The sequence below is a fragment of the Porites lutea genome, chromosome 8, assembly GCF_958299795.1.
Source record: "Porites lutea chromosome 8, jaPorLute2.1, whole genome shotgun sequence".
NCBI lineage: Eukaryota > Metazoa > Cnidaria > Anthozoa > Scleractinia > Poritidae > Porites > Porites lutea.
This window is the reverse complement of record NC_133208.1, coordinates 20,363,836-20,388,162: the sequence shown is the minus strand read 5'-3', so window position 1 is coordinate 20,388,162 and position 24,327 is coordinate 20,363,836. Positions and strand designations below refer to the sequence as shown.

The window sequence follows — 24,327 nt, the reverse complement described above, 5'->3', positions numbered from 1 at the left end:
AACGTGAATCGAAGCATGTTGCATGTGTCCGGCTTTACTCTTTCCATCTTCCCCCACGCGGGTGTTATTTTTAAGCAGTGGAGGCCTAGGAGAACTGCAGAGTAGAAAGTATCCGCATGGGATTTTGTCACGCACTGTAGCAAATTACGTAGATTTTAATAACCCTTGTCGTTAACAACGCATTTCACGGTTCATTTTGAGCCAACAGAGCGTTTTCAACCACATGGCCACAGAAAGCGTTTACATTAGAAAAGAGTTCAACTCCCATAGGATTGGTTTGGAACACAAACATGGCCGCTGTTTCATTGTATTGGAACACCAATATGGCTGTCGTGACGTCATGTGAAAAGGGTCTATTAGAGCCGCACTTCCTTAGGGGCTCTTTACCTGGAGGAAGGAGGATCCTAGTACCAGGAAGCTCCTAGAAGGCGGATCAACTTAAGTTTACGTTGGGTCTACATGCAGAATTTTCTATTGTTCGTCCATGTGGTCTAGTACAACAAAAAAGAACATTGCTAGGCTTCAAAAAAATCAGAATTTTGCGGCACGGATTGTGACTGGCACAAGAAAGTGAGCACATCACGCCGATGTTAAAGGAACTCCACTGGTTGCCGGTTGCTAAGCAACTGGAGGTTAGAGACATTTTAATGGCTTTCAAATGTATAAAGGGATTAGCCCCACCATCCTTGTGTAATAAGTTTTCGACAAGAAGGCAGATGCATTCTAGAAATACTAGGAATAAAGATAAACTTCATGTATCTTTTAGATCAGCAACAGGTCAGCGATCTTTCTCATATAGGGCTGTTCAGCTCTGAAATGACCTTCCAGAAAGTTTAGCAAACATAGAGTCATTTAATGTTTTTAAGAATGCGATTAAAGGACGTGCCCTTGACGAGTTTTTAAGCCATTGACACTCAATAGGTGTAATTATGCATATTTTATATTTTTTAAATAGCATGGTAATGTTTTTTCACTTTCAAATGTTTATATTGAATTTCTATTGTTCATATTAGATTTTATTGTAATTGGTATGTGAAAACCCATTTTAATTGGATGTACCAATAAAGTTGATTTGATTGATTTGAATTTTGGTCCGTGTGGTACCCAAATATAGAATGTTTGAGAAGGAATTAAAAATGGCAGGCGACAAAAACAAACATACAATTTGGGCCCTTCTGCTCTCTTTACTGGCGTTAACAACTTCCTTTCAGCAGAATTATCACAATAATCAGCTCGTGATAACGCCAAACGAAATGGTCGGCCTTTATTGCCGTGATTAGCCACTGAACGACCCGCCGCTATTTTTGTCTGTTTTTTTCCCCTAGTACTAGGATCTTCTTAGCGAAGGCAGTTTATATGGTGCTAGGATCTTCCTTCCTGTCAGCTAGAAAGATCCTAGTACTAGGAAGATCCCAGCTCTAGGAACAAGTACAACCCTTTGCATGTAAACCGAATACAGAAAACATATGGTGCTAGAATGATCCACCTTCTAGGATCTTCCTCCCTTCATGTAAACAGCCCCTTAGTTTCGGATGATTTGCGATGTATCTAATACTTACTTTCTAGTCAATGAAAAAGAAAAGTTTGAAAATAGATTAAATCTTTAATTTTTTTGCCCTGAAAAAGACATATTGAAACAGTAACACTAGAATGTCTAAGATGATTTCTCTGTTTTTAGCTCTAATGTTAATCGGTTTAAACCGACATCATTTTTAAAACACTGCAACCATAAGACTGGTTTTCATGGAAAGACACGGACTACTGACAAGTGAGCTTTTGCTGTAAAGTCATAACATCTTCAGTCAAGGTGGTTGATTTTGAAAGAAGCGTTCTGAAAGAAAAATAAAGACATGAACGGTTATCAGCGTATTAAATTTCTCCGTAGTTCCTAGTATAGAGCATAGTTAATTAAAGTGGAATGGTTGGGAAAGCCTTTGTTGTAGGTTTTTGTTAGCTGTTTTGGACCTGACCGTGCACAACGTTCAATAGCATTCCTATCATTCCTATCAAGTTATTGGCCAATAGAAACATTGCATTATTTAATACAAAGGATTGTGCACGGTCAGGGAGCTTTCAACATAAACTACAGCACCGTTGTTTTCAACTTTGATGTTTGCCGGGTTTCCTAACCAGTCTCCTCTATAAACTACGTATAGTGACCAATATGATTTTTTTCCTTTCAATACCAATACGCTCAAAAAAAAGGTTATGAGAATTTAGAAAAATAATCACCTAAGGGAGACCTCTTTGATCTTTTATCAGATTCTCTCAACTAATTCTTAACGGAAATGTATAGAGACCAGTCTGGAGAATTTGTAAGTGGACATTATGGCTTAAAGGTTCAAATTCAGTGTGAACCATTCGCTCAACAAAGCCGAGCTGTGGACAAGTCTACCACTGAAATAGCAACTAATCAATAATGCCCAAGGTGGTCTCAACTTACTGTCAATAAAAGAAACCCTATTTGACTAGTACATGTAGGTTAGTGTTGTTTACGGCTGTGGAAAACAGGGCTCAAGAATGTCTGTTCCGGTAATCTGGGACTCGTAGATTTTCTTGGTGTGCAAGTAACCTTTAGAGCTCGCTTGACCAGTTGACCAGTTGGCAATTGCTCAGGCGCCTAATTATTAAGTAAGACAAACTAGCAAAGGCCAGGTTAAAAGATAAGTCCAGGACTGAACGCAGTCGTAAAAATTTGCCAGCCAATTTTTTTTCCCAATTTTAGCAAAATAAAAAATGATTCACAAGATCATTTTGTGAGACAGATTCTTGCAAACATCGCAAAAATAGCCAGAATAACAAATTTAACAAAATTCTAGACTTATAAAGGGAAAAGGCAAAGAAGGGCCTGGAGAAGTCCAGAAATTTCGCAAAAATATCAAGAATTTTTCTTGTTATCCAAAAAGACTGAGTAACAAATACCACAAAAAAGTAAGAATAATTTGTTGCTAAAATTGCGACAAAAATTTGCCCAATGTTTGCTACAGCTTGGAATCCTTGTTGAATTTGTTATTCTTGTTATATTTGCTATTTCTTTTATACATTTCTGACAGCAGATCTAGTGCCAGAACGAGTCGGAATTTCAAGGCTATTTTGTCCACAGAACTCCCACTCGTTCTAGTTACCAACCAAAGACGTAAGTGACAAGAGTGGTGTGACTGGTGATGAAACCAGTGGATCAATTTAGGTTTCTGGGAAATTGCCCACCTACCCTCCCGTAAGCCAACATTTTGCCCTAGGTGAGAAGTAAGTGTTAATAGACCTTTTTACCGATACGGCGGCCATACTGAATTAATTCGATTGAAGGAGTATTATAGGATGCCCAGGGGGCATGAGCACATTTCGGTTAGCATTAGGTAACATCGGCTGAAGTCAGATTGTTTTCAGTAACATTACATGAAAAACAATTCAAGTCCAACTTTACTCTGTAAAATAAAAGTGAAATAGGATAACTCTACCGTGATGCTTTGAACCCGGGTCACTTGCTCTATAGCCTACATTCATATCCACTACACCATCGGGGACTAGCTGCCAAATCCAATAATTTTTAAAATATACATGTTCTTTTATATGCCGTACCCCATTACAATATTTGAAAGCTAACCGTTTTCAGTTCAGTGCTTAACCCTAATCACTGCAGATCAGAGCTTAACTCTCTGTGTTCTCTCCATAACTGGCGCTCTGTAGTTTTGGTCTCTTCAGCTATTCTAGCCTCATTCTACATTCCAGTCTCGTTCCATTATGAAAATAATGCGTTGTGTAAAATTCATAAGGTGTCCAATCTGGCTTCACTCGATGTTATCTAATGATAACCGCACATTTCGTTTGTATTTTCGAGCGCCTTTTCGGGACATTTTTTCTTAAAGTTCTCTTAGAGTAAGATTGTAACGGGAAAAAATATCCTTGTGCCGTGTTTGGATGTAATAATGATCGCCTTTTTCCCGAGAAATATACAGCGAAAGACCAAATTTCTAATACTAAACTAGAAAAAGGCGATCATTATTACATCCAAACACGGCACAAGGATCTTTTCTCCCATTACAATCTTATTCTAAGAAAACTTTAAGAAAAAATGTTCCGAAAAGCGCTCGAAAATACAAACGAAATGTGCTCATGTCCCCCGGGGCATCCTATAATACTCCTTAAATCGAATTAAATTCAATATGGCCGCCGTATCGGCAAAAAGGTCTATTTTAGCCTAGGGGAGGGGTAGGTGGGCAAACTCTCACGTTCAAACCGAGGCTAATTGCAAAACCTTTCTTGTGAAAATGAGTTTTATTTGCATAAGAATAAAACGTCATTTTCATTTCAACGGTTTCGCTGTTAGCCTCGCTTTGAAATAGAGGCTTGACGAAACTCGGAAGTGGCCTCTTTAGAGGTTGTTTCTTTTGGTGCGGTTAGGGTGAAGGGTTCATTTACCTGAACAACTTAACACGTTCCACGCTTTCTTCAAATTGTCGGGCTTTCTTAATAGCCACCGAAGTAACCTAAAAAACAAGTTATAACATGTTTAATAAATGGGCGCACTCAGTATGATTGGTCAGAAAGAGTGCAATACTTTTACTTAGGAACTTTTATTTGTATAAAAAGAAACTCAACAATGCAGTCGGGACATGTTTTGAGTAAAATATTGGATGACAAATGTAAAGAGTTCTTAACTCACCTCATCAGGAATGCCAGCCAATCCAGCGGCATTGAAGCCATAACTCTTGGGACATGCGCCCTTGACGAACTTATACAGGAATGTTATCGTTTCTTTACCATGTTCATTCTCATTTTCCACCATGCAGGCCTGAAAAAAAAAAAACGATAATTATTGTAAGGGAAAATCGTAAGCTGGAAAGACTAAAATTATATTGCAAGATATTCCCAAATAGAACAAAGTCAAGAATATAGTTTAAAACATCCTTGAATTAAATGCTCTTTTGCAAAAACCTTTTTAAATTCCTAGAACAGTGAAACCCCACCTTAAGGCTACCTCATTAATACAGTCACCCGTTAATACGGCCAAATTTTTTTGGGCTACTGGTGACAGTATTAACGGGGTTCCACTATACCTAATGTTAAGCAAATGTTATTGTTTATAGGTATTTTATACGACCTACGTCAGAACTTGTCGATAAACAACGATAAACATTCTATATGGCTATTCATGTTCCAAACTTGTCCCATCAGCTCCCAGGCACGGAAAAATAATAACGTTTATAATTTCATGCCCCCCCGCCCGAACTTCTTTAACCTATAAAATAATATACTTTTTCGGGTTATTTATCAAAGAGAGGTCCGATGCCACAACTTACAAACAAGGCAAATTTACTTAGTATAAATAGTTGGCAGCAGTATGAGAAAAACATCATCAGGGCTCGTTAATGAAGTTCTGTGTAACAAATAAGGTGCGGAAGCGCAAATCTCATAGTGGCTATCAGCCATAGTTTGGTCGGTCTTTTGGTGTCGAACTGCATTTTAGAACTGTTTTTGAGGGGTGATATTTTTCACCCAGTTTCCTTCGCAACCTCGTAAATATCCAATAAAATAAACGATAGCGTCCCCCAAAACCGTCCCATAGTGCAGTTCGCCACATCACCGACCCAGTCTCAGCACAACCTCAAATTGGCTAATCGCACTTTTCGATTAAATGTATAGGGCGTCTTCACATGACGTCACGGCGATAGATTCGAGGACGTAAACGATTACGAAGACATTTAATTTCTTTTCGCGTATTCTCTAAAAATAGACACCCCGAAAGCTTCATTGTACTTCTTTTTTTCAGCACAAAAGTTAGTACGCTTAAGCCGTCACCCGACCGCTAAATTATAAAATTTCTAACATTTAATAACTTGTTTTCGCCACTACGACATTGTGTGGAATAACGACGGCTATCATGTTTTCCTATTTTATGACATCAAAAGCACTAGCATGTGGTTTAATGATTAAGCGAATTTCAGAATTTCTTACCATATGACCAAGTCTAACATTATCATCAGTGGAGAATTCCTCCACAAGTGAATGGTAATGAGTGGAAAAGAGTGTCCTACATCTGATGTTCCTTGAAAGTTCACTGACCACTGCGCATGCGATAGCTGTCCCGTCATACGTAGCGGTTCCTCGTCCCAGTTCATCCACAAGAACAAGGGAGTGTCTTGTTGCGTGTCTAAGAATTGTGGACGTTTCGCTTAGCTCTACAAAGAATGTACTTTCACCTAAAAAAGAAAAAAAAGCAAGGCTTTTACTAACGGTTTCCACAATTTACGCACTCCCTAAACATTGAACAAGACACCACAGATATTCAAACTTTCGAGGACTTCGGTGTTCAGTTACCTGATAAGATTCTGTCGTGAGCACCAAGCCTGGTGAATACGCGATCCACAGGTGTCAGGCGACATTTTTCAGCTGGAACGTAACAACCCTACAAACAAAAATCATCACATTTTACTACTTTTTTAAGACCGCACCATTGTTTCCCAGTTAAGGCAAATTAAAGAAAGGACAGATCAAATTTAGCCAGGGTTAAAACAGGAAGGAATCAGGTTAGACACATCATATCATTTAGAAAACTATAATTCATTTGTAAAGACCTCATTTATGCCAGGCCCTTAAGGCTTACTTATATAGTAGCATTGTGGGTATCCAACTTGCGGCTCGATAGCATCGGAAAGCGAATCATGCGGACGCGACTTGAGAAAACTGTTGCTCGAATGAAATGTTTTTTGGAGAGGGCCAATTTTCACACCAGAGAGAGAGTCTCCAATAACGATCCCAGAAGTCTTTGCAAAAGCTAACTTGGCCTAGTTTCCTTGTCGTTTGTAAAGTGGTGAGTTAGGGTTGATTTCCACTGTCGCACAACTTTTCCGTGCGAACGTACGTAAATTTTACATCCGTAAAGGAAATAGAGGAAATGTATGACTGAAAGGCCACGTGTAAACGTAAAAGTCGAGCGAGCTTCAACTTTTACGTACACGCGTGACCTTCCATACATTAGGCTAATTTAGCAATAGGACGGGAACGTCAGTTGACGACAGAAAAGCGCGCGGAAAGGACTAAACACGACTTCCGGTGCCCAATTTGCCGCTCTGCCATTGGTCAGGCCAGTTGTTTGATTTGCGCGCGCCGTCGTCAATTGACGTTCCCGTTCTTTTGCTAAATCAGCCTATTGTTTTTCGGAGAGGGCCAATTTTCACATTAAAGTGAGCGTTCGTTTCTCTCTGTGATACTCTTAAATCGAGAGATCTGGTTGACAAATTACCCTGTGCAGATGGATTGAGGGTAACCAAACCAAAATGGTGACTCAATGGAGGATAATGGACACCACAACGGCCTTGTTGACCAGAGAAATTAGTTGTTGTTGTTGTTGTGCATGGGGGGTGTTCGGGGGCGGACGTGTTTCTCTGACCTCGGACGTGGTTTAGACCTAGTGAACGTGTTTTTTTTATTTCTTCGCCCTTCAATCGCTTTGTACCGTCTCTTTCTTTATTTCTTCATCTATTTGTGCCTGATTTTTGTCATTTAATAGTGTGCTTCAAGTCTGTGCATGTGTTTTTTGCTTTTCTTTTCCTTGTTTGCTTTTATTGTTTTATACTTGTGCCTCCATGAAACAACTGTGTAGTATAAATAAAGTTCTTGTCTCGTCTTTTCTTGTCTGTCTGTAAATCATAACGTTAATTAAATATGACCAAAACAAAAAGGAACACATTTGAACACTACCACACATGGATTGTGCGCAAGCGTCAGATGCTAACCATGCCACAGGATTGGGGTTCGAGTGTATGCCTCTCTAATTTGCCTTTAGTTCACTTAAGTCTCGCTGGGTCAATGACTCGCCGATCTGCATTTCTTTCGTAACTTTTAACCTTTAGGACCATACGAGATACGACTTTTCAAAATGGTTTTGCCCTATTATTTTGTAACAGCTACAAAAGATGAAATTCTTTACCATTTGCGCCATGATGACAATCAGCCCCGCTTGTCGCATTAGAGTTGACTTTCCTCCCATGTTGGGACCTGTAACTAACACGCACTTGCTTTGACTGTTTGCCGCTGTTTCATCGCAGTCAATTTCCTAAAACAAATAAAGAAAAATTTCGTTTGCAACGAAAATAATATATTTTGCTATAAAATTATCATAAGAGGAATCTAAAACTTTTTCACAAAACGCTCTAAATCATGCAATATCAGTATGTAATTATCATACCTACTTTGCAGTTTTCAGTTTTCCGCTTAACCATCGGCCAGTTTAGAAACGAATAGAAAACTGGACTAAGTTTACTTTCGCAAAGACTTCTGGGTCTGTTACTCGGGACCCGGAAAAAAGTCGGCCAATGATTGGCCAATGGCTGACCAGCAAGTCTCCAATAACGATCCCAGAAGTCTTTGCAAAAGCTAACTTGGCCTAGTTTCCTTGTCGTTTGTAAATTGGTGAGTTAGGGTTGATTTCCACTGTCGCGTTTTTTTTTCCGTGCGAACGCACATATATTTTTCATGCGTAAATGAAATAGAGGAAATGTGTGAAAGACCATGCGTAAACGTAAAAGTCGAGCGAGGTTCAACTTTTACGTACACGCGTGACCTTCCATCATTAGGCTGATTTAGCAACAGGACGGGAACGTCAGTTGACGAAAGAAAAACGCGCGGAAAGGACTAAACACGACTTCCGGTGTCCAATTTGCCGCTCTGCCATTGGTCGCGTGCCGTCGTCAATTGACGTTCCCGTTCTTTGGCTAAATCAGCCTATTGTCTCTATTTTATTAACGTACGTAAAATTTACGCGCACACGCGCGGAAAAATTACGCGACAGTGGAAATCCACCCTTAGTGACTTGTTGTTGGGAGGTCTTGCGCAAAGTTTGAAACCGGTCAAATGTTAAGCTACCTGCAAACAAACAAAAAACAAGCAACAACTCCCAACATTGTTGGCCCAATAATGCTGGGAGCTGTTGCGTCCGTTTGCACGTATCTTTGACTGCGAAATCTTCCACTATTCTCCCCAGCTCTGCACTGCCGAAAAAGCTGAGCCACCGCGTCCCCTTTTCAGTGTAATATTTTACTACTTACACCTATCGCATAATCAAGGCAAACATCTTCCAAATTTGGTCAACGATAGCTGGTTGTGCCGTGAAATTTATGCCAATCGAAAACGGAGAAATATTTTGAATGCATGATAACGAATGACTTAGTGATGTACGCTTGAGTTTGGACTTAATACGTTTCATCAGGAACTTAAAAATGTTTGTAGAAAAGATGCCAATACTTACGTCTTTGATTCCCACAACCGTGTCATTTGGGATGAAATCACCGCCGCTGAAGGTGCGAGAAATACAGGGGTGGCGTCCATCACGAATTTCCAAGAAAGGCTGTTGATTGAAAATAGCTTGATATAGCAGAGCAGTTGTTTACTATTCATCTAACTTAGTTACGCCTTGTAAAACACTTTTCGGGATTTTTCCTGTTGTTGAAGAAATCATCTTTTACGATCTTTTGTATGGAGGAGTTCACGCTCATAGCTGCATCATGGGTAATCAGGGCAAAATGGCGGGAAATTAGAAGATTTGTATTAAAATTCATATATTTGATGCTTTCTCTTTGAAAAGAGTGACTAACTAGTTCAAAGAAACAATACACTTAATCTGAAGTGCAAAGACGTCAGTGATCAGTTTTAAAAAAACCTTGATTTTCCCATACATTTTCTGTAATTCGACAGTATCAAAAATACAGAAAATGTATGAGAAAATCAAGGTTTTCTAAAAACTGATCACGGACTTCTTTGCACTCCAGACGTAGTGTATTTTTTATTTGAACTCGTAAGTTACTCTTTTCAAAGAGAAAGCATTAAATATATGAATTCAGAAAGAATTAGCTGGCTTTGAATTCCAATACAAATCCTCTAATTTCCCGCCATCTTGCCCCGATTACCCATGACGCAACTATGAGCGTGAACTCCTATATTGCCACTTTTCCCGATATGCCAACCGCAACTACCCTTTTTCGGCAAATAAGATACGTCTCCCTCACACCAACTTTTGTCAAGTTCTTATTGGGTCCACCTTAGAGGTTGCTGGATCTCTGATTTCGTAGATTGACCACTTCGGTGTTGCCCCATTACACTTCAGAAATCTGAGCGCACGAAGGATTAAGGAAAATAGCAAGGACGGTTTCCAAGAACTCAGAGTTCAGCCGTTTCTGAACACGCAAATATGATCAGGCATTAACCGCTTTGGCACAAAAGGTTTATTAATTAACCGAGACAGTCAATGGAAATACAGATAGTGGAAAATAAAACCCAAAAGCGTGGCCGTCCATGATCAGATGTCACAGCGGCCGAACAGTAACACAACGGATCACTGAGGGAACAATTACTTACGCTACCAATGACAAAAACGTTTCGAGTCAACATGAGTAGGGTTGGTGTTACACCATTCAGAAGCAACCACGGTGCTACTAATAATCCCTCTCTGTAAATCGACATCATCGCCTGATGAGACCACCAGTGGGCAGGTCGAAACGTCGCGATCAATTCCATAAAGCAAACGATAAACGAACCTTCCATACACATCCCAAAATGAACGCAATATTTCACTATACTTAAGTTGAACTGCGAGTAAACATCAAGGACAAGTAATGAAAGCAAAATTTTTTTCATTCCCCTTCCTTGATACCTCACAGCTGTTAGGAGATCATTGTACCTCATCGTCACTGGTCTTCATTATTCAGCTTCATCGTAGCTTCAAAATAATAGTCACTATCAAAACATAACAGCCTTTTTCATGTCGTTAACAAATATCTACCTGAAAATCTCCATCTGATGTTTGATCAGGAAGAACGACTTCTGGTCTGCACATTGGACCATCTCCTTGAGAACTAGAAAAAAAGGCAGGATTAGTATCAAGGTGATTATTCCATTTACACGTTGAGACATGATCATTTCTTCGACAATGCGAGTCTGTACATGAAAACATACAACGATACGATATTTTTCCTTTCACTTTGCACAGTTCAAGTTCACGTGTGTACAAGAGCCAAAAACGCAAAGTTTGAATTTAGGAGGACACGTGCGGACATGGCTTTGTTCTCTTGTGAAGTGAACTACATAGACGGAAAAGCTGTTAAGTTTATAAGGCATGGACGTAATAGAGGTCAAATAAAATAGTCGTAAACTGGGGCAAAATTAGTAGTGTACCTGAATGCAGCAAGGCTGATCAGCGAATCTAATACGGCCAGACACTGAACTGCTTTGTCCCAAGTCTTATACCTATCATTAAGACACCACAACACAAGAATCATGTGGTCACACCCTTAAGACTGCGTAAACAAGTTTGAGAGCAACAAAATAAGAGTCTATTGCGATAACAAGAGACCATTAGAATTGCACTACTTTGCAACAGAGAACGGCTTTCAATTTAGTGAGGTCAAATCCAAGTAACGACCCTGGCCAATCAAGATACGCACAGAAATTCAGATCAACAATCACTGTGGATTTCGAAGCTAACGCAAAGCGCGGGAAAAAGCACATGAGTAAGGCATGATTGGTTTTGGTCCTACTCGTGACTGGTTGAAAAATGGCGCAAGATTTATTCAGCCAATCACAAAGAGTGGCAGAACAAAACAAGTCAATCGCGAACACTCAATGGAAACCGAAATATTTCAGTGGAATTCATGACTTACTCTTGGTCAAACTTGTGAAACACATGTCTCATGGTATCCTTTAAAGCTTCTTCTCGCCTCTCCTCTGCATCAACTAACTCAGCCAGTTTCGCTTCGATTTCTGCAGTCCAGTACCGCTTGAATCCTTTTTTCTGCGACTGCAGAGTATACTCATCAGGAATCTTGCGGATGGAATCGGGAACTTCAAGCTGATAACGGTTTTTTGCTGGAACGGACAGAAAATGGAGTTAGTTGTATTTGTTTGTCTGTAATCGTATGAACATGTTTAGTGGTTCAATTTCATCCTTGGTTGAAATTTTACTTTCCTTTTTTGTGTGATTAGCCCCTGTTCTAAAGCACGTACTCGTCGTGTCTGTCAGCCCCGAAAAAACTACTTCTATAGCTTTAATAGCTAATCAGTTAAGTACTTTCATCTGGTTGAGGGTTCACTGTGTGTGGAGAATTAAGTGTGAACATGGCAGAAGGAAACCCTTGTGTTATTCTATCATCCGAGATCCGTTTCCATCGATGACTTAGCCTTTCGTGCAGACATTACAATAATCTAATAATAAAAATAAATGTTTGAAGAAGGATTTCTTGCTGCCTTACCTGATCCCCAATACGTGACCTAGAAAAGAAAGGAAAAACAAACAAACAAACAAACAAACATTACTCAAGTACGTTGCAAACCTTTGAGATCAGGATTTATGATCCAAGATCACTAGAATGATGGTGAATCAAAAGATATCGATGAATTCTTGTCTACATGGGTATCGCAGCTCATTAAAAAGGATTCCGTTCCTTAAAAGGAATTGAAACCCACGACTCTTACATTAGCGCTGCAGTGCTTAAACCAACTGACCTATAAAACGATTTGAGTTAAGACCTAGTGAAAGTGAGCTTATATAATCTTTTTCTAAATCTCCCAACTGATTGGACGAGAACGTGTCACGTGTCAGGGAACAAGAAGGTGAACTCAGGGTGTCACGAAATCACTTCTAAGCACTCACCCTGCATCCAAGCACTGAACACTGCTTCTTAAGATACTGATCAAACCAGATGTTTGTCGCTTTAATGTCTGCCAGAGCTCCGTCATAATCAGGATCGACCCCTACGGACAAATAACGCAAAAAAAACATTTGAATGAACGAGAACATCAGACAAGAAAAGGCCTGTTTAACCGTCTGATGTACAGGCAAGTTTCCCTGTGGTACATTGAAGCAGAATCCCAAACCTACTCTGTGATGTATAAACCTTAATTCAACCTTAACCCCTTGGAAGTTTACACTTATCCCAATGAGTTGACGTATTAGAATCATTTATGCAGCTGATGACGTCATGGCAAAGTACTGTCACCAACTTTTGCCAAAACTTGTCTTAGCAATTGACGAACAACAAGGGGAGAGAGAAGAGCCTTTTGGGCGCGTCAACGCCCCGAGAATGGTCCAGTGAGAGCTTGTACATATAAGAATTCTTACAAGGTTTCCCCTAAAACAACAAACAGTCCACGATTGTCCTAGAGAGGTTGGTATCAGGACAAATCCCTTCAAAATCTTCTCCAACGTTACCTGGCTTTGGTAAAATGACACCTTCATTCCTAGCTTTGTTGTGGTCAAAGGCGTGCTGAAAAAACAAATAACAGTGCTTGATTCATTTGCAAACAACTAATTAAGTCTTCAGCAATTTAAATGCCCAACTTTCATTTCAAGCGGCTTTGCCTGGAAGACCCAGCGTTTGTTTGAGCCTACAAAACAGTAACTTGCCGTCTTGTTGGTAGATACTAAGCAAAAAAATCATTTATTCATTGTTCTTGACAGCCTGCGTATAACTTTCTGTTACACTTCAGTCACATCATACCTCCCAAAAATGCCTTGGAGGGTACTATTTACAAGTATTTGAGAACTAGCATTCGAGAAAATACAGCATCCGTAAAATTTAAAAGAAGTACACCCAAAGCACCTTGAATGTGTGCAAAAGATCATGCAGTCTAGGAAACTGTCCGGTGGATTTACTTTCATCATCACCACTTTTTTCTGTGACAACCTGAGAAAGAAGTTTGGATCTGAAACAAAGAAAATGCAAGCAATTTTAGCAGGTAACAAATCGTCATCCTTTACAAATTCAGAAATGTGTATCTTTTGGTCGTATAGGTCTCTTTTCAAAAAGGGTTGTTTATTCATTTCAATTTTGAACTATAATTTCGTAGAAGTGTGATGAACTGACAGGGAATTCTGTTTACAAATTGAAAAATAAGCCCCACCTCTCCCTTACCTAGCTCTGCTACCCCCGGTTAAAGAGAATCCTGTCTAAAGGATTTTGCTAGACAAGGAATTGACGCCCTTCTTTACACATACCTGAAGTTACTGACATGGTCCTTAAACAATGTCACTATTTCTGTCGCCTTATTGAAACCTTCCAGCACAGTGAGAAAGTCATTAATTTTGCGTTTGCTGCAGTGAGAAAATAGTAAGGTGATAACATGAGTAACAGTGCATTTAAACGTTAGGGGGCAAGTATTGCTCGTTTTCAGGCTAAGAGACTTTCCTTTAAAAAGCATTCATGGGATCGAATGGATTTTATGAGCACCTCTCTAAGGTGACCTGGTGTATTTTACAGTTACTAGGGCTCATCCTGGTATTTATGAATCACGATAGGCGTAGTTACATGTCATCTCTTAAAGCGCTTAGTATACTCAGAGTAATGAAGTACGTACATCAGAAAGAATAGAAATGACTCGTGTAATGAAAAGAAGTGAAAATCCTTGCTGCCTTTTTTTTTAAATCAATAACTTAGTTTTTGAAATTGTAAACAGGTATTATAGTAGATATACGGTATACATATATGTATTTTTTCGTTTTTGTTTTTTCGTTTTTATATTTTGACTTCTTAAAAGTAGGTAGTTTGGAATGCATGTACGTGGTGGATTACTGGTTTTCGTTTGTCATAAAGTTTGTTAAAAATTTTTAAAAAAGCTACACATGTAACGAGATGTTACAAAGAGTGGAAAGCTGTAAAACTGTCACGACGAAAAGCGCTTGCTTACAAGAGATGATGGTTCAGAAATTGTGGTATTTTAGATCTGCGGTAGCTCTCGGGAGATGGTCGCTTACGTGACGCGAAACCCCAAAAGGTTGAACTGTAGTCTAAAACTTAAGCTAATTGATTCTTACCTGTATGTGTCTTCATTGTAAAGAATTGCTCGGTGAGCTGGATGATTCTTGTCTCGAGGCAAACTCAGTGTATGGATCCTGTTAGAAAACAAACAACAGACTCGGCTTCCATCCATATCTCCAGTCTTTTATTGGTCGAAAATGTGTGATTTCTTGTTAACACAACAGAAGACCTATTAAAGTTATAACTTTCCTAGGTTGCTCATCTTGTTAGAGCGGTTTTCACTTGACTGTCGAAAGGGATTGGTTTTGGTTTTGGTTTTGGTTTTACTACGCCCTTTGGTTGGCTAGTGTATTTACTTTGGTTTTGGTTTTACGACAGTCAAGTGAAAACCGCTCTAAAAAAAACATCATCAACAACAACAACAACAACAACAACAAAACTAAGTGAAGGATTAGAACAAACATCGCGCTACGATCTGTAGCTTCTCCAGATACCACTACTTTTTTTCTAACTTAAGGAAAGAAAATTAACAAATTTCTCCTACTTTTTCAGCAATCTCTCCAGGTCGGGTAACGTTTTGAGAACTTCTTTGGTCTCTGCAACCAATCCTGGATTGGCCATTAAATCTTCAACTGAATTTAACCTGTAAAGTGCACATTAGAGAGCTTTAACACGGACGGTGGCCACGACAGCAAAACCAGAACTACTCAGATGAATTTGGACTTGTTTTTCAAATTTTGCCACTACTATACCAACTCGAAACTGTCAAATGTCGGGGAATTTCCCTGTTGCTGAAGTCTGGGGAATGCATAAAAGTTAAGAAAAGAAAGAAAACTTTGCTGTCGTGTATTCACATCTGCTACAAAACGTCTCCTAAGGAAATCTAACATTGTAAATATACAGTGATGGCAAAGAAATTTAACCAAAACCTAATACGTGCAAATTGATTTTTAGACACTTTCATTAGTGAAGGGCCATTTTGTTATACCTGCTACTTTGGGTTTACCGTGCAAGGATGCAATGATGAATGATCAGCACGATGTGTAGCCTGCGTCACAGACGTAATCCAGCCCTGATTAGTAACGTCTGCGAAGCACCGCAATATCCTTCTGGACCCCAAACGGACTTAAAGAATTACCGGAAATGCGTTTCGAATTTCAGTTCAACCTGATTGACAAATAGGCCAATTTACAGTTATGGATGGAAGCAAGGCTGACGGTGACCGTGCTCTGATACAAACCTTCGTGCTTTATTATGTAAATCAAGTCATTCTTATGCTACCAAGTATTTTTCAAGGACAATTTCCATGACATTTAGCAAAGGAGGTTTGTATAAAAAAAAGGTCACCGTCAGCCTCACATTCACTCGAAGGCTAGGGTACTAAGTCTACAACTGTAAAATGGTCTATTGGCAAAGGCTTTTTTAACTAAACAATCATGGCGCGAACTCACATCCTGGTACACATGTGGGGTCCAGGACAAGGATTTCGGCGCCGTTTCGTAGACGGACTTAACCAACAGTTTAGTTTCGTCTGTGGCGCAGGCTTCAATCATTCATGATGTGTTGATCTTTGTTTTGAAAGTATTGGGCCCTGCTAAGTCTCTGCTGCTGAACTACGTGTACAAACAAATAACAAATAAGCTGACTTTGTATTGCTGTACTGTGTACCTGTCATTAATTGCAACTGGGTTACACAGAGGTGCACATAGCCACTGCTTGAACAAACGTTTACCTTGTGAAGGAACAAAGAGCAAAAACAAATTAGAACATATGACACTACAGAAGCAAGAAGAGAACAGGAATTACAGTAGAATCATGATTCCTTGAACCCTCAGCGTCTTGCAACTCTTCATTATTGAAACTAAAACTGGACTCTCTTTCTAAGTAAACGTACCTCCTGGGGACATTAACACATGCTCAAATCTAGCCTCACCACTATACAAAGGTGACAAGCTCAAGTTGAAGTATGAAATGTAATGGAACAGTTAAATACCAAACGCAGTAGAACAGTGATCTAGCCTGTCCAACAAAGTGCCTTCAGAAGTCGCATCGGGTCCACTGGGAATAACATCAAGGTTGATCAATGTTACGTTGTCAAGAATCTGTAGATATAACCCAATTCTCTTTATTGATTTGTTCAACGACATAATAATGATTAAACAATACCTCAAATAAGAACAAAAAAAAGTTAGTGCTTAGAGGCTAAATAAACTGTCGAGTTTTTTAGCTCGGTCCGAGCCACATTAAATTGTACTTTATAGTTAAGGACGAGAAGAAGGTAGCACTGACAGTGTAAGACCCCAGTCTTTAAGAGGCTAGTTTCTCTGCCTTTTGTGTTACAATTGAACCTCCATCAAGCGGCCACCATCTACTAAGCGGCCAGTAATCAAAGTCATAAAATAATTGTAAAAAAGGATTGTAAATGAAACCTTCACTGAACGGCCACCACCCAATCGCGGCCGCGGCCGCATTTTGGCCATCAAACCGAGAGTTCTTCTATTCTATTCCATCAAGTGGCCACTTGTGAGTATCCCAAGGGTGACCGTTCGGTTGAGGGTCAACCATCATTGGAGATATTTTTGTTTTCAAAAAATCCCTCGGTTTTTCAATAGTCCAGCCAAAACAGCACTTAGTGACCAAAATGGTGCAGAGTGTCTGGGTCAATACAGACATCCTGGCTCTTCAAGCTTAAAACTACGTACCATCATAGACAAAAGTCTTGGGACAACTTTGCATAGACTACGAGTAGTCCCCCAGTTTTCCTCAGGGAGAGTAAAGCGTGCGAAACGCGAGCGCGCGCTCGCGTTTTGCTCACTCTACTATCCCAGAGGGAGAATGGGGGACTACTCGTAGTCTAAATTTTGCATTTCTGGTGCGTTTTCCAATTCACACAGGTCCACCCCTCCCCTAACACCACAAACAATGTTGGACGTGTGTATCCAGAATTTCTTCCGAATTTAACTTTGTATGCAGGGGGGCGGGGGGGGGGGGGGGGGGGAGGGAGAACTGCAAGAAAATTTCCAAAATAATGCATTGTTTTAAGAGGGAACCGAGAAATAACAGAAAAATATGAATATTGCAGTACTGTCCCAAGGACTTTTGTCCATGATTGTAGTCATGTCATAATAATGGCTATGAAATGAAATATCTCTACTATACCATGTGCTGTCTTCCTTTTGCAAAAGTTGCCGTCTGACCACAGCTTGGAGAACTATCCAGAGGAGTGTACTCCTGAATGGAATCAAAATTAAAAAGCAATATTATTATTTCCATTTTCAGACTTCAAGTTACAATGCTGAGTAAGCAAGAAAAAATACTTAATAGTCTGGGTAAAGCTCACAGGCTTGAGAAGCAGAACTTTAAAAGGTTAAGTTAAGTTAAGCTAAGGGACATGAAGAAAACTGATTTGACAATACAAGGATCAACTGGTCTCATCTAACAGTATGCAAGACGGTGAAAGGTTGGTGAAAGGTTTGAACCACAGAGTCATTTCATAAGTAGGTTGATTATGATTGGCCGGGTGAACGTAGCCCTGAATAGGAATGTTGTTGTTGACAGTACGTGACTGACGTTTCGACAACCCGTGCAGCAGTCATCTTCAGAATCAAAGTGAGTTGTACCACATCAGTAAGTTGATGGTATTAAACTCTGGGCCCAGTTGTTCGAGGGCCGATTAGCGCTTAACCCGGGGTTAAATTTAACCCTGGTTTCTTTTTCTTGTGTTCAAAAGCATTTTCTCGGATAATTTTCTCTCTTATTTTCACAGCTTCCAATCATCAAATTGTGGACAAAAAGAATTAAAACCGAATTGCTTTTTAAGCTTTCAAATCTTAAATCAAATCTCGCACTAACTCTGGGTTATCTTAATCCAGCTTTGAACAACTCGGCCCTGGTTATGAACCTGATTGGTCAATTAAGTCGCGATGTTATTGGTGTTATGTGTTAGAAAAATTCAAGTAACCTAGGGTACGATTGACTTTGTCTTCATGGACTTACACATCTCTTAGTTAACAGACAGTGACAACATGTACCTCAAAATTTCCCATTGACAAGACTTCTTGATCAATTAAGCATTTCTTCAGATACCTATTTTAAAAGTTTCAAAGCGGAAAAGCACATTAAACTAAATTGCTAAAACAGGTAAAGCTCACGTAAGTGTGAAGTTTCCACAAGGCCTAGCAAACAGAAAAGGGGTCCGAACCTGAAATGACCCTGGAGGTCCCCTCACAAACAATAATCTATTATAGCTGCTTATGGGAGCTTGCACCTCTTCTATAAAATGTTGTAAATACAGGGAAACAACAGAGCACCTCCAAGTCAAATGACTGTTCTGCTGTCTTAAACAATACCTTCTAGTACAAGAACATACTAATCACTGCAAACCTCTACTGTACTGGTTGTGCATTACAGCAGATTAGAAACGAAAAGTCAAAATGGTGATCATGGGAAATGAAATCCTGTCTTTGGCTGGTACATGTACTTATTGATAACCCTGGGTTACTTGGTGAATATGTTGCAGTTATTTTTTCTTTTCTATTGTTTTTGGGTATGGTAATGTGTGCTAATGAATTTTAAACAAAGGAAAAACAATAATTAACTGAAATAAAAAATTAACTGCAATATATACAAGACTGATACTTCTTACCACACTACAGCACCAAGTGCACTGAGGGCAAGTTCACTTCCATCACCTGGCATCAAGCCCAAGGGGTCTACAAAACAAAAAAACAATGTATTACATGTACTGTAGGAGGAGAAGGAAATACGAAAACCAGCTTACCAAAAGTACACTTGGTGTAAATTTTGCTTACTAGTCAAAACACTGGGGGGCTGGCCAGAATTTAGTTTAAAACTACTTCTTTATGATATGCTTCCTGGGTCCAAAACATTACTTTACTAATTTACTAATCAAATAAAGTAGAATAGGATGCCAAAAGTAAGCCACTTTTTGGAAAGGGAATCTCTAACTTCAAAACATGGTAAATTGGGGAAAGATACAGTTAACAGGCAGGTTTTGCCACTTTACAGTAAAGGCAGATCAAGCGTACCCCCAAGATTGCATTAATGAATTGATTATTTGAAAAATTCATCTGTTAGTCGTTGCCGCAACCAGTGTCACATTCAAATCTGCATTCCTGCATGATAATGAGCAGCGACTTTTTCACAATAGCTCCTGTTCTTGGTCAGAATGGATAAAACTGTTTCAAAGACATTTACTTCAAATTCAGGAAAACTAAGTTGGCACAAATTTTATGACTACCTCGCGTGTGAATTCACTGCTCATTCATATGCAGGAGTGGAAAACTATCCCAACCAAATTCCAATTCGATCATGAAAGTGTTTCCATTTAGACTGATCACAAGTTTATCAGGTCTTGAAATGTCAAATGTCAGCCTCTCTACATTGTAAATAACACTAGCCTGGCAGTAAACCACAGAATTGCCTCTCTTAAAAGCAGTTGAGGGCCATTAATATCTCTAAAAGAATTTTTTATACACGAAGTTCATCCAAGGCGTATACTACCTCCATCAGTACATTTTTTCAATGCATCGGGCCAACTCTGTAACAGAAAACAATATTATTTTCATTTATCAGGAGTGATGGATGGTGTAAGTTAAAATTTGTACAGTTGAACCCCGCTATTTCGAAGTCCCAAGGGAAATGGAAAAAAGTTCGAAATAGCGGGGTTTCGTAACCGGGGAAACGTAAAATTCGTAGCAATGAATCATTTTTTAATAAAATACAGTACAGTATGAAGAAAGACACTGATTAAATAAAAATACAGTAATTCAGAGCTCATACATGAGTATTTCAGCCGGAAGAACAGTTCACTAACAGTGCATTTTGTTTTGCAATTGAATAACACAGATGGAATTTCTTAGCGGGACACTGCACGTGAGTCAAGCATTGTTAAGTCATTAATTACGCAACACGAGCTCAAATAAAATGCAATACGTTTCAAGCTGTGCTCTTATGTACGTACTCTGTTTTTGACAAGCTCGAAATAACGGGGTTGATTTAAGGTGTAGGGAAAGAACGATGGTTCGGAATAGCGGGGAATTCGAAATAACCAAGTTCGAAATAGCTGATAGTAAATGACTGAAATCATAAGAGGAAATCCAAGGGAATTCAATATTTCTTCGAAATAGCGGGGACTTCGAATTAGCCGAGTCAAAATAGCAGGGTTCGACTGTAATTGAAAGTAATTACCTAAAGAAGCTTGCTAGGGGGAAGTGGGTGCTCAAATGTGAGTAGCATCATGAAGGTACTCGCACAAAACAGTTGTCTTTAAATGGTTTGAGAAAACGCCAAAGCATTTCCGAAAAATGTGAAAAAGGATGGACACAAATCATACCAAAAGACAATCAAAATAGTACAGTGGGCAAGAGGAAAGGGAACATGAAGGCTTATAGGGGAAGGGGAGGGTCAAGTGTATACAGCTGTATGAATATGGCATGTTTAGTTATGCTGTTTGTCTTCCTTCCACTCCTCTTAACATTCACCACTACTTTTTTATGCTGAAGTAGAAAATTACCTTTACTGAATTCTCTGTGCTATTTTTGTCTTCCTTAAAATACTCTTCCTCTGCTAAGACCTTCAGTGTCTTTCCTGCATCCCAGAATTGTGATCCTGCAAAAGATAGCAGTCACAAAACAACAACAGCTGAAGATAAAGTACTGTGGGCACTGTCAAGTACTGCTTATGAAAAACGAAACCTTGCACTGATGTACAACTACTTTGCTGTACAGTGCAACTCTTAATAGCTCCCTTTATCAGATGGATACCTGAAAAATGGACACCTGATGTTGGCCCCTACCACTCTCAGTGTTCATACGGATTTTTGACTCCAAAATTCAAGACTTTTTCCAGACTCTTTCCAAACAATAATTTCTTTTTCCAGACTCACTGTCATCAAATAGGTGATAAATAGCGACCTTACAAAAATACAGGAAGAAAGCGTTTTTACATGATATGCTGCAAACCTACAGGAAAAATTGAGTAAGATTTGACCAAAACGAAAAAACTGTCACTAATAGAGCCTTTGTTGCAAAAAAAGCTCAAGCCTTTTATCATTTTTCCAGATCTTATCTGGATTTTCCAGACTTTTTCCAGGTCTGGAAATTTGCTGGGCAAATTTCAAGACTTTTTAAAAAATAATTCAATACTTTGAACGAACCCTGCACTCTTCAGCCTTTTTCAGACTCTCTATAAGGCAGACACCTCTGTAAGACAGGAACTTGGTGCATGTCCAGGATCATTATACGTTTCTGGGAAACTGCCTACCTACCCCTTCCCTAAGCTAACATTTACTCTTACTTCTCACTTGGGGCAAAATGTTGGCTTAGGGGAGGGGTAGGTGGGCAGATTCCCAGAATTGACAGTGATCCCGTGTCCACAGGGTGTCTGTCCTAAAGACGTCGAATGCATAAGCAAATGTATCAGATGCAGAGGATGGATTTTAAGCACCTTAGTATGGGGTTATCACTGTAGTTCCCATCGCTCCCAACAGGCAGGGTATAAAATTCAAGGTCTGGTGTACATAAGGGGTTTAGAAAACGAATGATGGCCTACCACCACATCCTAAATAAAAAATAAAACTGTTGAGTCACTAACCCCAACCCGTTCTACCCAGCCCTTTAAGTACTGAGTGGTAGTCTGAAATGTTATCTGTCTCTCCCCCCACCCCCCGCCCCTTACCCATTGGGATCTCTCTCCCTGCACTTCCCACAGGTTACGGGGTGGAGACGGTTGACATTTCAAACTACCCGAGTGGCTGAAATCATTGAAAAAAGGATTCCAAAGTCGTTTTACAAATTAACTGGTTAGCACAATCTCATCCTAAAGAAGACATCATGAAAACTTTCAAATGTGGCATATTTACAAGACAGCTTCACTAACCAATCTTTTCAGACTGACAATAATGACCTAGCATAATTATAGTACCTGGTGTCAAATACTCCTTCATGGAAGACATCAGCTCATGGTTAAGAACATGCTGAGTTTTTAATGTTAAACCTCCACGAGGACACAAAACCTACAAAATAATGCCCCTGTTACTCCATGATTATTTTTAATAACGTATGTAAACAGGGTTTTCATTAAGAATTCTCGTAGCAGGAAAAAGTTGTAACGTTACAGGAGAATATTTTGAAAGAGGCTCCACATCGGAATAAAAAAATAGTCATATGCTTGCAAAGGTTAGCTGGACAATTCCGTGTAGTTAATGGAGAATTCTCCTTTCTCTGATTCCTAATGAACACCCTGTGTAAGGGGGTGTTCAAATGAGAAAACTTGCACCGGCGCGAATTTTATAATGGAATGACTTTTTTGTTTCATATCGCATTTACATTATGACTGGGTTATTTCATATCTCGTTACTTGCAGGTACACTTCATGTTGATGAAGTACACGTAAGATTCAAAATCGCAAACATTACGCATGGGCTACCCATTCCAGTCTACGGGCAGACCGATTTCACACCGAAACATGTGGTCGTTTCGAGTTTACAAGATACCGTTTGTGACAATATTGGTTAGCATTGGTTAACATTGAGATATTGTAAGTCGTGACGTATTAGCCTCGCTTTCATGGATTAAAAGAGTTGTTGTTGAACCGCCATCTTGAAGTTGCTCAATTCACTTCGTCTTCTTGTCCGGCTTAATACACCGGTAATAATTGTTACATGGTGGCAGCGGTAAACAATGCCTACTGATTCTGACAGTCAAGCTTCTGGACCGCAAGCTTCAGCTCCTGCTTTTCGTCGGCCACAAGTTTCTCCTCCGCAACCTCCTAGAGATCGAAGGCGATCGGGCCGACAACTGGAAAATCTGGAAACAACGATGGGAAAATTACTGTATCATCACGGGCTTAAACAACCAGCCAGAAGACTACAAGTGCGCCATTTTACTGCATAGCATTGGAATAGAAGCCATGCGAATTTTCAACGGCATGAAATTCTCCGAAGGCGAGGACCGTAACAAGATGGCAGATATTCTAGTCAAGTACGATCAGCATTTTCTCGGTCAAACTCAGGAATTCTTTGAACGTTTTCAGTTCAACCGTAGAGATCAAGCTTCTGGTGAGTCAATTGATGAGTATCTTTCAGTTCTGCGAAACATGGCTAAAACTTGTGGTTTCTGTGACTGCATGCGAGATTTGTTGATTATGGACCGCCTGCTCTTAGGCATCTCGGATGACAAAACACGCGAAGAGCTACTCTCTACTCATGATTTGACTCTGAATAAAGCTATTGACATCTGTCGAGGAATGGAAGCTGCTTCTCTTCACATGAAGGCCCTGAAGAATGAAGAAATTAATAAGATCAAGGATATATCGAAGAAGACAAAGAAGTCAGGCCTAGATAAACACCAGCATAAAACCAAGAAACCTCTCCAAAGTGATGATCAGAAACCTGCAAAGAAGAAGTGTCTATACTGTCTTCAAATTCATGTGATGAAAAAAGAATTGTGCCCTGCTTGGGGAAAAACCTGTGCAGCCTGTGGTGAAAGAAATCACTTCAAAGCCTCAAAGAAGTGTAAACACCAAGGTGTCAACTCTCTTGCTGATGGTTACTCCTCTG

At 39.6% G+C, this 24,327-nt stretch overlaps 1 protein-coding gene across 1 annotated transcript in view; it reads right to left on the bottom strand.

The window, feature by feature from the left end:
* Positions 1-1,583: 1,583 nt before the first annotated feature.
* Positions 1,584-24,327, bottom strand: part of LOC140945613 (DNA mismatch repair protein Msh6-like) — a 39,162-nt gene continuing 16,418 nt past the window's right edge. Inside the window, exons 16-40 of the mRNA XM_073394627.1 lie at positions 22,692-22,782; positions 21,283-21,377; positions 20,271-20,307; positions 19,393-19,459; positions 18,779-18,833; positions 17,907-17,978; positions 16,741-16,849; positions 16,416-16,479; positions 15,292-15,390; positions 14,804-14,881; positions 13,988-14,083; positions 13,593-13,695; positions 13,202-13,256; positions 12,644-12,744; positions 12,243-12,261; positions 11,655-11,859; positions 11,170-11,241; positions 10,778-10,850; positions 9,248-9,346; positions 7,931-8,056; positions 6,319-6,406; positions 5,956-6,200; positions 4,664-4,792; positions 4,420-4,487; positions 1,584-1,831 (exon numbers count right to left, since the gene is read on the bottom strand). Of these exons, the coding sequence (XP_073250728.1) occupies positions 1,759-1,831; positions 4,420-4,487; positions 4,664-4,792; positions 5,956-6,200; positions 6,319-6,406; positions 7,931-8,056; positions 9,248-9,346; positions 10,778-10,850; positions 11,170-11,241; positions 11,655-11,859; positions 12,243-12,261; positions 12,644-12,744; positions 13,202-13,256; positions 13,593-13,695; positions 13,988-14,083; positions 14,804-14,881; positions 15,292-15,390; positions 16,416-16,479; positions 16,741-16,849; positions 17,907-17,978; positions 18,779-18,833; positions 19,393-19,459; positions 20,271-20,307; positions 21,283-21,377; positions 22,692-22,782 (2,319 nt within the window). The 3' untranslated portion in view covers positions 1,584-1,758. The remainder of the gene's footprint in view (positions 1,832-4,419; positions 4,488-4,663; positions 4,793-5,955; positions 6,201-6,318; positions 6,407-7,930; positions 8,057-9,247; positions 9,347-10,777; positions 10,851-11,169; positions 11,242-11,654; positions 11,860-12,242; positions 12,262-12,643; positions 12,745-13,201; positions 13,257-13,592; positions 13,696-13,987; positions 14,084-14,803; positions 14,882-15,291; positions 15,391-16,415; positions 16,480-16,740; positions 16,850-17,906; positions 17,979-18,778; positions 18,834-19,392; positions 19,460-20,270; positions 20,308-21,282; positions 21,378-22,691; positions 22,783-24,327) is intronic.